A 12,889-nucleotide genomic window follows, 5' to 3' on the forward strand; every position below is an offset into this window, starting at 1 on the left:
GTTCCAGCTCCGCGGCCGTAAACGGCGGGTCGTCATCGGACAGATCTTCTAACTCCGCGGGAGTTCTGCCTTCTACGGCCTCTCGGATCTGTTTGTGATGGGCGGTTTCGGTCTCTACAGAGTCATCAGGGTAGAACGTTTTTGCTAGGAGTTTTGCCGACTGTTCTGGTGACAGTGTTTCGCCTGATTCGTTCCTTAGCAATGCGTCCTCGTGTCTACGAGAGGTCTTCCTGATGACTCTGTAGATACCGTCCCACACGCTTTCGCGGTCCTGTGCCGTGCAGAACTCTTTCCAGCTCTGAGTGGCTGCTTTGTCTGCCGCTTGTTTATATTTTTCCTTGGCCCGTACGTATTCTTCGATGACGCCAGCCCTTCTGCAGGGTGCAGCATTTCTGATGCGACGTTTGGCTCTTAGTTGTTCCCTTTTCAGGGAATCTAGCTCTACCGACCACCAGGGCGGTCGGGGGTCGCCTTTCCATGGTTTTATCTTCGGGATGGTACTCTCGCATGTGCGGTGAATAATCGCGACGTATTTTGCGATTATGCCATCGAGATCGTCCTTGTTCGAGACATTTCGGACGGCTTCCAGAGTGATGCTTTCTTCCGTGAGGCCGGTTGTTAGGGTAGCGGAGAAATCTGTCCATCGCGCCTTTTTGGTGTTGTATCTACGCGTCGAGATTGGGTCCAATGGTTTCAAGGGCCCCTCAGTGCGCAGACTAAACGTAATGGCGTTGTGATCAGATGTGATCAGATTTCGTTCCACTCGCCAGGTTTCCAGTCTCGCGAGAAGAGATTGACTGGTTAGAGTCAGGTCTACGCAACTCGAGTATAGCCTGTCTCCTCTGTAAGTCTCGAATGTAGGAACTTCCCCGTTGTTATGAATGTGGAGGTCCATTTCGGTGATAAAACCATGGAGTTGTGCTCCGCGATGGTCTTCTGAGCTGCTGCCCCACCAGTGACTCCAGGCATTGACGTCACCGGCCACTATGTGATGGTGTGTGGGAAACTTCGTGGTAGCCGTTCTCACCTGTTTGAGATATGGTTCTATATCTTGGTCCCTTGGTTCGAAGTAGACGGACAGTATGCCAAGCTCGAGTCGGCCGGCCTTTACGAAGACGGCGGCCACGTTCTCGGTGACAATTTGGGGGTCATGAATGACTTCCACGTTGTCACCGAACACGATAATCGCCGCCTTTACTGGTTTCTGGCGGCCCAGGGTGCACTGGATGATCTTCGTGCCAGGGTATTGCCTCATTTCGCCCGTTCTTCCGGTATACGGTTCTTGTACTAGGGCGAAAGAGATCCCCTTTTTCTGGGCCACCTGAAGCAGTTCGCTCGTTGCCAACCTTGAGCGCTGCAGGTTTGCTTGTATAAAGCGCAAAGCGCATCCTGCACCGTCCGCCTTTCTGTTAGGGACCACAACTTTGGTCTCCGGGTCGCCCTTAGCAATATTGCACCCGTGATCTCGCTATGTTGTCCCATTTTATTCTCTCTGGGCATTCAGCGCTGTACGCGGTGTGTTCCAGGTCAGGACCGGATCTTTTAGCTCTGAGACAGTTTATACACTTGGGCAAGTCACTTTTCGCTTTCGAGGGACAGGTCGCCCCCGTGTGTTCTCCGGCGCAGTAGTTGCATGTGTTTTTGTCCTGTTTGCAAAGTGCCCTGGTATGTCCGAAGCCAAGGCACCTCATGCACTGGACGAGGGGGGACTGATCCTCGACCGTGCATCTACTGAATCCTACATAGATCTTGCCCTTGTCTATAAACCTTCCCCAGAGCGACGGGGAAAGCTCGATCACAGGGTGACATTCGTGGGGGTTTCGGGCGCGCTTCCTAAACCGCACCTTCATTTTAAGTGCCGCCTTGTCTACTCCTTCGAGGATATGACTATTTTGGGCCTTGATAAGGTCTACAATCTCCTCGTTGGTGTAATTTGACAGCACTCCCCGCACGCAGACCAGGGGGTCCTGGTTTGTGGGCTCCCGCACCGTCAGCTCTGTATTTTTCTGGACCTGGCCCCTGATTTTAGCCATGTCCTCTTTTGAGGCGCACCTCACCACGACTTTCTGGTCGCGAGCCTTACGGACCCTTTCCATCCTCGCCCCAGACTTCTTTAAGTCCAGCGAGTCTTTGACCTTGGTAAGCACTTGCTCGCTTGTCTCCTGCGGGTTTCGGGACGAAATGATGAGAGTGTGGTTGGGTCTTTGTTCCACACTCTCTGTTTTTAGTCGGGCTGCGGCATGGGCGTAGGTTGTCGGCGCCAAAGGAGCTAATTTTGTGACTCCTTCTTTAATAGTATTGAGGGTCTGCTTGACCTCCTGAACCGCCATCTCTGTCTCCAGTGTTGGTTTTTTTGGGGATGCGGTGGTCTTGCTAGAATCCCTCAGGGTGCGCAGCTCCGAGGACATTATCTCGACCTTTTCATTTAAAACTTCGAATAGGGGGGCCAGATCTTGTTGTGGGTTTGGCTGTGTACTAGATGGTTGTGTATTTATTGACTTTATGTGCTGCTTGATCTCATCCAGATGGGTTCTCCATGCCGTGTCCTTGTTTACCTGTGGGCGGCTTTCGTCGTCCAAGATCAGTGGGATGTCGTCAATTTTCGCAGTGAGGAGGGTCTTGGTATGAGTTAGTTCGTCTTTCAGCTTCTCTAGGCCACTTGAAAGCGATCCTATTTTATTCTCCACTGCCTTAAGTAACTCCTGGACTTTACTGTCCGTCTGCGAAGTCACTTCACTGCCGTTCCTGGTTGACGAGACCACCCTATGGAGCTCGCTCAGCTTTTCTTCTAATTTGACTTGCGTTTCCCAGATGTCGCGGATCCGCCGGAAAGGCTCCACCGTCTCGTACTCCAGCCAAGAGCGGACGGCTCGAGTCTCCCTCAACGTCTCCACCAAGTCTGTCTGAGTTTTTTGCATCCCTGAGAGGAGCGTCTTTTTGAGTTCAGTGAGCTCTTTAGCATGAGCTCTTTCGACCCGCACCAATTCTTGGGCATGACGGGCGCGCTCCTTCTCGAGGCTGCACTTGTGTCGGCTGCGCGAGTCCGAGAGCGACAGAACCGTCTCGTAGAGGCCCTGCAGACTCTCATAGGCGATCATTTTCACCCCACGCTTCATATTGCCGCTACTTTCTAAAGCTTCCTTGCCGCGTTGTAGGAGGTCGTTGGCCACACCCGTGACCATGTCCATTTCTACTCCTGTTCCTCTCTTTGGGGTGGTGTAGAGGAGGGAGGTCCTCCTGCTGTTTTCGGAGGCTACAGAGCCCGCCGAGGACGTCTCACCGTCCTCCAGATCTGACAATGGGGGCTCCGAGGCTGTGTCGGTGTGGACGACAGTGAATTCCGCTACATTTTTGGGTTTTTCGCTTGATGTCGACGGCAGCGGTGCGGCAGGTGTACTAGTTCCGGTTACGTTTGCAAGCTTTTTCAGTACTTTTTTACGAAGCGAGACCGATGATTTTGAAATCACCGATGACGCTTCGGTTGTCTTTTTGTTGATGTGTGAAGACATCTTTGCTTGCACTTATGTACTAAAGATATCTATACAACTAATAACTACTTTCACAATATACAGCGATGATTACTTTTAAAACTAGATTTGATCAGTTGGACTCACGTGGCGAAAGGATGTGATGTGCCGATGATTCCGCAAGTGTCCCGTAGCTTTGTCGTTGCAGCTGTCTTTTCACGTGTTCTTCGCGCGGTCTTGATACAGTATTTACTTGATACAGTTTTACTTTATTTGAAGAAGCAGAGTCAGGTGCAGTTTGCAGTCTCGCGACGTCCGAGCCGCGACGCAACGTAAGTATTTTTTTTGTCGGTCACGCGCTTAAACTAGGTCGCGAGATTGATGTGCGCTTCGACTGTTTTATTTACCTTGTGTGAATTTTAAATAATTTATTATGTAACGTTCCTTCTATGTGTTTTTTCTCTGCTGTCCTTCCACTGAAGATGGTATGGATGGTGTCGTTGCAAGGGTCTTATCACCAATTCTCTGTTGATCTAACTCTCAATTTATTGCGACGATCCTTTCTGCTTGTATCAATGATTTAAAACTTAGGTCTTGTTACTCCGGTCCCCTTGGGGTTACGGGTTTGCCCGCAGGGTATGATGTGAAAAGCACTTCCGAAAATCACTTGGCACACCCACTGTGGCGCTTGGCTAAAGATTCTATTTTTGCAGAATTTTTATTGAGGAGCCGATGTTGTTAGTGCGATGTATTGTATTGTTCATTGTTATAAGATAGTTATTTATTTATTTATTATTTTTTTTATAATAAGTAAGGAAGACGAGCCCGTAGGTGACAACTAGTGTCGTTATAAAATTCAGCGTAAGCCTGTCGGCTGGGTGAAAGTGGCGAGTGGTGACATGTTTGCTTAGGCTTTTTCTAACAGGTTTGCGCTGATTCGCGGTTCCGTTGTTGTTATGTATTGGGCAAGAAACTTTTATGATGATTTCAACTTTCGATAAATTGAAGTTGTTGTTTAGTTGGCCAATGTTTGTCCAATATTTGAAAATTATCGTAACTTTAAACATACCCAATAGACTCAGTGCCGAATCTTTTGAAACTGGTCAAGAGTAAAAAAAAATTAGTAAAAGATGAGACCAATTACAAATGTACGAAAAAATTAAAAAATAATTTACTGTCAATTGCAGGTCAGGGTGGAGGGCGGATATTTTAAGGTTTCAAAACGGTTTATTACGATTTCCGGCAAATCTACGAGTCCTATCGAAAAAAAAAATTATTATATAATATGAAAAAGATTATTATATAACATCTTAAAACAATTGAATCTAAACGTGTGAAGTAGTTGTCATATATTGGCTACATCCGGAGTGTTATTGGCAGAGGTCCGGTTGACAGGTCTCGTTCCTTATCACACTGTTATTGTTCTATTGCGATAACAACTCAAGTTATCTTATTTAATCTAAGCTTAGGCGTTATTCGTCTTGCCCGTTGGCAGTTTGTAGTGCCCTGCTTTCTTTTCCGAGGGGTTGAGGGTTCGATTTCTGCCTCGAGCCTGGATGTGCTATATGTATTTATCTATTTTTATTATTTTTTTATTATATTAGTATTACTTATATGTATTTACCGAAAAAAATATGTAGCTATACCAGTCGGCTGTTACCGATAAACACAAGCATTAAGTTGCTTACCGTAGGAACAGACGACCGTGTGTGTATGTTATCTGTGTAACTCCTGGTTTTGAAAACACATGATTTCACGCCATTTTTTGCGGTGAACTTTTAGAGGCCCATGTCCAGTAGTGGACTGCGAAAGGCTAATTTGATGATGTGATGAACCTATATCCGTGTAATAGTTTTTAAATCTCTATTTAATATAAAATATGTTTTCTAATGTTTACTCGAATTTCACTCTTTATAATGAAATACCTTTTTCGGATTTTATCGTGGTTTATTAAGTTAAGAGGATCGTCCTCCCGTGACTATGGTTGCTGTAAAATCCGAAACGTCGGGCATCTAAAAAAACATAAAAAACTGCGATAATAGTTTTAAAAAAAGTTTTTATTAAAAAAAAAATAGATAAATTTCGGTGCAGGATTACATAAGTTGATAAAGATGTGTGGACTTAGTGACGCTGTATTTTATGCAACAGTTTATATATTATTTTTCAAAAGAGTAACTGCGGAGTTTCTTGCCGATTCTTCTCTGAAGATTCTACATTCCGGATCGGCGGTAGCTCTACTTTTACAAAAATAATAACTAATTTGTAAAATGAAGATTCGAAAGTGCTCATGGGGTCTATTCGCATAAAGCTGCTTCGATTTTGATTTTGATTTAAAATCCGAAAAAGTTGTTTGATTATAATAAAATATGTTATAGATTAGTAATAATAAATCAAAATTAATACTCAAAATTTTCTACTTATTGTATATACTACATATTAAAAGTACAATTAAGTATTTTAAGTCTAGTTTTCTTGCAAATTCATACGGAGCTATTTAAGTTTTCTTTTTTCCTCTATCGTCGTTAATAGGGAAACCTGTTGCGTCCCGTTTCATTAGTACCGAGCCGTCGACACGAGCGCTCGACACCAGGGTTGAAGGTTGAGATAAGGAATGTCTCGACTTTCAAGCTTTTAGTGTTTAAGTTTATCGATGACTACGTACTTTGTATAGGAATGAGAAATAATTTTTCAATGTAATTGTGTTTTTCAATAAATTAATGTTTACGTCAAAAATAAATTTTTAGTCACACTCACTTGTCACTCAAGCGTGATTGTATGTTTTAGATGTCTGTTACGTTTTTTTCTTGTTTATGCTTAACGAAATCCTATCTTGTTCCTACATCATTACATAGTATAAAACAAAGTCGCTTCCCGCTGTATGTATGCTTAGATCTTTTACACGGTCAAAAAAAGTCTACAAAAAAGCCCGCGATGGTATATGTCTATCTCTTAGGGATAACCCACAATAACATTCTTTTATCCTTTACTTTTTTAATGGCTTATTTACGAAGCAATTTTAAGCAATACAGTATTAATCCTTATCCAATTAAGTACCTTAAATACATAGTACAATTAATATACATCAATATGGCCTCTTACAACATGTAATTCAAATAAATAATTTCGAAGATATTACAGATTTAAAATGCAGGGCCAAAACTATAAAGACATTCTGTAGTATATTTGTGTGGTTACTAGCTGTTTTTTGTTTACTGCAACAAAGAATATAGCCACCCCCTTTCTTGCCGTGGGTGTCATAAGAGGCGACTAAGGGATAACACAGTTCCACTACCACCTTGGAACTTAAAAATCCGACCGATGGCGGGATAACTGTCCAACTGCTGGCTTTGAAATACACAGGCCGAAGACGGGCAGCAGCGTCTTCGGTGCACAGCGAAGTTGACTTTGAAAAAAAATCTGTTAATTAAAGTTTCTTTTTAAAAGTGTCAAGTGTTACCAGTGATTGTACTCCTATACGATTCCACGGTATAATCTTGAAAGCAAAGGTCTTTCAAATTAACGTCCAGTAAACAAGGCAGCGCTATCGTGTGTTTGTTTTGAAACGTGAAATAACGTTTACGTTTCGTGTTTTGAGTTTTGATTGGTAAACTTAGTTGATTGCGAAGTTTGTAATTTTTTTTAAACTATTATTTGATAATATTTCAAGTTATACTTCTTTTAGCTCATTAGGGAAAAACAATGAGGGTAAATTTATACGATGTGCGCGCATACTATCACAAAATACCGATACCCTGAAGTTAACTAGTCACCGAAGAAGTTAGCGACGTGAAGTTAGCTAGCCAATGAAGTATAAGTTCTTACGTGCGTACATAAGTACACACACTGTTTTTAGCTACCTATATTTTTTTTTTTAAATTCTTAAAAATGTAGGTATATATCCAGTAAGGTTAGTAAACTTAGGAGCTGTTGGTTTGTTTGCTTTCTTTGAATATACAATGATTTGTTTATGAAAAAGTTTCGTTAGTTTAAAAGGTACACGTGTATCTACATTAGGCAATCGTATGAAGTAAGTTTTATGTTTTGTCTTCTCAATAATTGTGTTTGTCGTACAAAAAAAAGACTGATTTACATTTACATCGACGTGTATATACTTTGTATACACGTCAGATCTCGTTGAAATTTAATTGGGACGTGACAAGCACCAGCGTTCCATTCAAAAAAATCATCTAAAACAGTCCCCCAGTAAAAAGTTATAAAGCAATACATAAAAATACAGTCGAATTGAGAACCGCTTTAAAAATGGCGATACAATGGCGAAATAGTCAGGGTAACTAGCTAAGGGTGCTAACGATCGCAAATTCCATCGATTTTCTATCCTCTGACTACCCTTTTAGTGCTTTTGGCATACTTTCATTTAAAAGTTGACTTTGGTTAACAAATGTTTGTATACGTTTTTGGGATCCCGAAGCTTGTTTCGTTGATTGTGTTGTTTTATTTCCTGACTTCTCTTCTCTGATACAAGATTCTCATTTTATTGGAGTCCGTCGGTTTATATAACTTTATTTACTGGCTTATTGTCCAGAGCTGTTACGTGTACTAACTTATAGGTAATGCTGATACCATTTAATGCTATTAGTATTACAACGGAAAGATTTGTTCGTTTGTAATCAATCAACTGTGAGACTATCGAACCGGTTATACTTACATTACGGAGAGTTACATTACACACAAGTAATATAGCTAAACATTACGTTACGATTTATAAAAGTGATAGCGCATCGGTCACGGTACTTCACAATATTGGCTCTTGTTTTTTTTAATATGTAGATTTTTTTCATTGTCTAGGCGTCATCCCATGTTCTGATACATTGTTTTTAGTGGGATCTGTTTTTATTTATTAATTTGTATTAGCGGTCGCCCAGTGCTCGAAATTCGACCATAATTAATTTAAATTATAAAAAATATTAAATTATAAGTTTAAACATATTACAGCTCTGTTGTCTAAGACTATACTTTTATAATAATAAGCAAAATAGTATATGAATCGTACCAACTCAGAAACCTGTGGGCTCATGCACAACACTTGCTGAAGGTTGACATGATCAAATGCATAGTTTACGATTCTATAAAGGACCCACAGACAAATATTCATTTATATATATGTAGATTTGTATATTAAAAAGTCTTTCCACATGAATACAAAATAGACACTATTTAAAACAATTTGTATCAGATGCAACAGACGGCCTTATCGCCATTTTTATTGTATTTTTATCGCTGTTTTTATAAAGTACGTTTATTTTAACATTTTTTATAGATGCACCAATAGTAGCTACTAATATAAATGCGGGTGAAATCGCAGGAGACGTCTAGTTTCCCTCACCCATACTGTTTATTCGAGGAGTAAATAAATGTCATTTTCCAGGTGGGCTCCGGTCGCTGCAGCTCCCCGGGCACCGGGCCCCTGTCACCGGCCGATGGGCCTCGCTGGCACACACACCACGCCCACCCCTTGCACCACGCTTTACTATCCTCGAGTGTGAAGCGCGGGAAAGAGCTGTAAGTATACAGTTTACAAGTTACTGTTTTAAGAGCTTTGTAAGCGGAAAGTAAGGTAAGTTGTTTATAGCGTTTTTTAGAACTAATATAACAATACTAGAAGAAAGAAGAAGAAGAAATATACTTTATTGTGCATATTACATAACATACATCTTTAAAAATAAAATTTGCAAAACAATACTATGCACAAAGGCGGTCTTATCGCTAGGTAAGCGATTTCTTCCAGACAACCTTGGGGTAGAGGAGATTTTAAAATAAAAAGAGTAGGGTTATCAAAAGGCAAAACAGAAAATTAAAAACAAAGTAGATTCTACATTCTAATAATAATACAATATATATATATATATATATATATATATTGATAGATAGCATATATTATAAACATATAAAGAATTAAATACACAAATAAATACATACCCATTACATTATAAATATAATATATAAGTAAATAGTATATATTATAAATATATAAACAGTTAAATACACAAATAAATACATACCCATTACATTATGCTTTATCGTAAAATATATACACTAATAAATACATACCTATTACATTAATTATGAAGTAGATAATAGTTAATCATAAATATAATATTGAATAAATATTGACAGCACATTTACGAATAACTACGAGTAAACTTACTAACACAGACCAACTTTTCACTAACAATTTAGGTAAAAATCTTTTAGTAGCTTCTTAAATGATGTAAGAGTTTTAGCCTCCCTAATAGTTTTAGGCAAAGCATTCCACAGAACTATTGACTGCACTGTAAAAGAGCAATTGTAGAAAGCAGTATGATGGATAGGTATATACAGCGTAGTTGTATCATTCGAGCGCAGGGCCTTGTCAGATTCACGCACTACAAACTTTTCTCTTAGATACTCAGGGGCCCGGGGACTTTTAAGCACATAGTAAAGCAGCGCCAGCATTCTAGTATTCCGGCGAAAGCGGATTGGCAACCACTTGAGCTTTTTACGAAAATCGGATATGTGATCGTATTTTCGCAAAGAAAATACGAATCTAATAGCTAAATTTTGGAGCCTCTCAAGTTTTGTCAGTTGTTGTTCAGTAAGGTCAGGATAGCACGCATCGGCATAGTCGAGACAAGACAGGAAAAGAGATTCCGCGAGTGCAATTTTAGTAGAAGTCGGTAGCATGTATTGTAAGCGTCTTAACGAATGCCAAGTTGAAAACATTTTTCTACTCACTTCTTTAATCTGCGTTGTCCAGTTCATATTCTCGTCCATGTAAACGCCAAGATTTTTAACGCACTTACTATATGGTATGGAAGTGTTATTGATGAGCACCGGAGGTAAAGAAGCCCAGTCAATCCTCGAAATAAAAGCCCGACTACCCAATACTATAACTTGCGATTTCACTGGATTTAATTTAAGACCATAACAGCGACTCCATTCAGCTACAGCAGCAAGATCTTTATTAATTATAGTAATAGCCCCAGGCAAGTTTTCGAGGTCAGACTGAGCATAGATCTGCAAATCATCTGCATACAAATGGTAGAGAGAAGAAATGTTATTCGTGATGTTGTTAATGAAAATGGCAAATAGAAGAGGTGATAAGACGCCACCTTGAGGCACACCGACAGGTAAATTAGACCAAGAGGAAAGATCAATTGCCATCTTTACTCTCTGCCGGCGCCTCTGTAGATAACTACGAAACCAGTCAATCACTGATGGAGATATGTTAAGTGAACACATGGTACTAAGAAGTATGTCATGATCTACCGTATTAAAAGCATTACTGAAGTCTAATAAAGTCAGAACAGTAAGCTTTTTGTTATCCATGCCATATCTGATGTCCTCGGTGACTTTGACAAGAGCAGTAGTCGTGCTGTGTCCTATTCTAAACCCTGATTGAAGTGGATTAAGAAGATTATTTTTCGTCATATACAAAGTAAGTTGAAAGTGGACTATGCGTTCGAAGACTTTGGAAAGAAAAGGAAGGATAGAAATTGGTCGAAAGTCAGTAACAGTAGAAGGATTAGATTTTTTGGGTAAAGGAATAACGTAAGCATCCTTCCAAGTAATGGGAAAAATGCCAGAATCAATAGAACTGTTAAAAATATGCGTGAGAACAGGGAGAATTACATCAAGGATAGGTACCAGCATCTTACGACTAACGTTATCGCAACCAACGGCATCAGACGATATGGATAATATGTTTTTCTTAACATCACATTCAGTAATTTGACTAAAAAAGAACGGAGGATGATTAGGAGCTGGTAGCTGGGAAAGATATCGTAGTGTGCAAGCCTTTGTATTGGCGTCAAAGTCTGAATCAGGTGAAGCAAAATGTCGGTTTAGTTCGTCCGAAGAAATATCTGAGTAATAATTACTTGTTTGCTTACCAACTCCAAGTGATTTAAGAAACTTCCACACTTTAGCTGGGTTGCCGTTCTCAACCGATTTATGAATATGACGTCTTTGCGCATCCCTACACATCGTATTACAGCGATTGCGTATTTTTACGTATCTCTCACGATGCTCATCAGAATTGGACTTCCTATACTTTGCCCTAGCCCTGTGCTTTTTGGCTATCAACAACTTTAACTCGTTGGTCATCCAAGGTGCAGGAAGATGCTTAATTTTAACAGGTCTTACTGGGGCATGTTTGTCATATAAATTAGCTAGTAGGCTATTAAATATTTCAATTTTTTTGTCGATATCCGTTTCGCTATAAATTATGGACCAGTTCAGTTCACGTGCGTCTAATAGTAAACTATCTGAATTCATTCTACCAAAATTCCGCTGCATCAATACTCTTGCCTTTTGTTTAGGAGGACGTAAATTATAAGATAGGTATATCAAATCATGGTACGAGAAACCCTCCGCGGGACACTGTCCAAATTTGAAAACAAATTCTGGAGCAGAAACCATGATCAGATCTAAAAGTGAAGGCACACAACCGGGAAAATAGTGTGTGGGTTTAAGTGGCAACAGCTGCTTATTGCAGGAATCAAGGATGGTACTGAGTCTTTCAGATCTTCTATCTCGCTTTACCATACATGTGTTAAAATCGCCCATAATTATATTATGACAATATGAGGGAGTATAAGTCACTATAATCTGTTCAAAAGAAGTAAAGTAGTCTACATTAAGTGATGGGCTATAGAATACACCTAATAACATTTTTGTGTGAGCCAACTCAACCTCTATCAAGATGTGCTCAGCAGCATCAATTGGCGGGGGCTGTGGTGACAAGCTTATTATAGAAAAAGGAAAGTTGGACTTCAAATAAATTGCCACCCCCCCTCCACCCCTGTTGGTGCGATCATTTCGAATTAGTTGAAATCCGGGCAAGGAATAGCTAGTTGAAGGTAAACAAGGTTTCAGCCAGGTTTCAGAAACAAGTATAGCATGTATGCTATTTGAAGTAAACGACGCGAGGAAGTCTGGATAGTGTGCCGGAATACTTTGTGCATTTATATGAATGACGTTAAATTTTTTTATATCATCAGAAAGATGTTCTGAGATGACATCATTTAAGGAAGGCGATACTGCACTATGATAACTGTCGTCGCTGCTTAAGGTAGAAACAGAACAAAACTCCTCATCAGAATAATCTACATCTATAGTGGCCATTTATATTATTTTACGTGCTTTTAAAGTACAAGTAAATGTGCAGAGAAATTCAAATATATAAGAATATTATATATAATTAAATAAAAAAAAAAAAAAAAATAAAAATAAAAATAAAATAAAATATGATAATTAATAATATAATACTATAATAAAATGTACTATATAATAATATTTACTTAAAACTATTTAATAATTAAATAATAATAAAATTATATATATACTAACTTACTAACAAATGTAAATTATGTAATTAAATTAAACACTCAAAATAAAAATACCCTTACCCGCCAGTGTCTTGT

General features: G+C 39.8%; 1 protein-coding gene across 1 annotated transcript in view; it reads left to right on the forward strand.

Annotated features, from left to right (window-relative positions):
* Nucleotides 1–12,889, forward strand: part of LOC123666617 (microtubule-associated serine/threonine-protein kinase 3) — a 147,544-nt gene that overhangs the window by 78,174 nt on the left and 56,481 nt on the right. Inside the window, exon 4 of the mRNA XM_045600710.1 lies at nucleotides 8,854–8,987. Within this exon, the coding sequence (XP_045456666.1) occupies nucleotides 8,854–8,987 (134 nt within the window). The remainder of the gene's footprint in view (nucleotides 1–8,853; nucleotides 8,988–12,889) is intronic.

Source organism: Melitaea cinxia, chromosome 26 (assembly GCF_905220565.1).
Source record: "Melitaea cinxia chromosome 26, ilMelCinx1.1, whole genome shotgun sequence".
In the NCBI taxonomy this organism is placed as follows: domain Eukaryota; kingdom Metazoa; phylum Arthropoda; class Insecta; order Lepidoptera; family Nymphalidae; genus Melitaea; species Melitaea cinxia.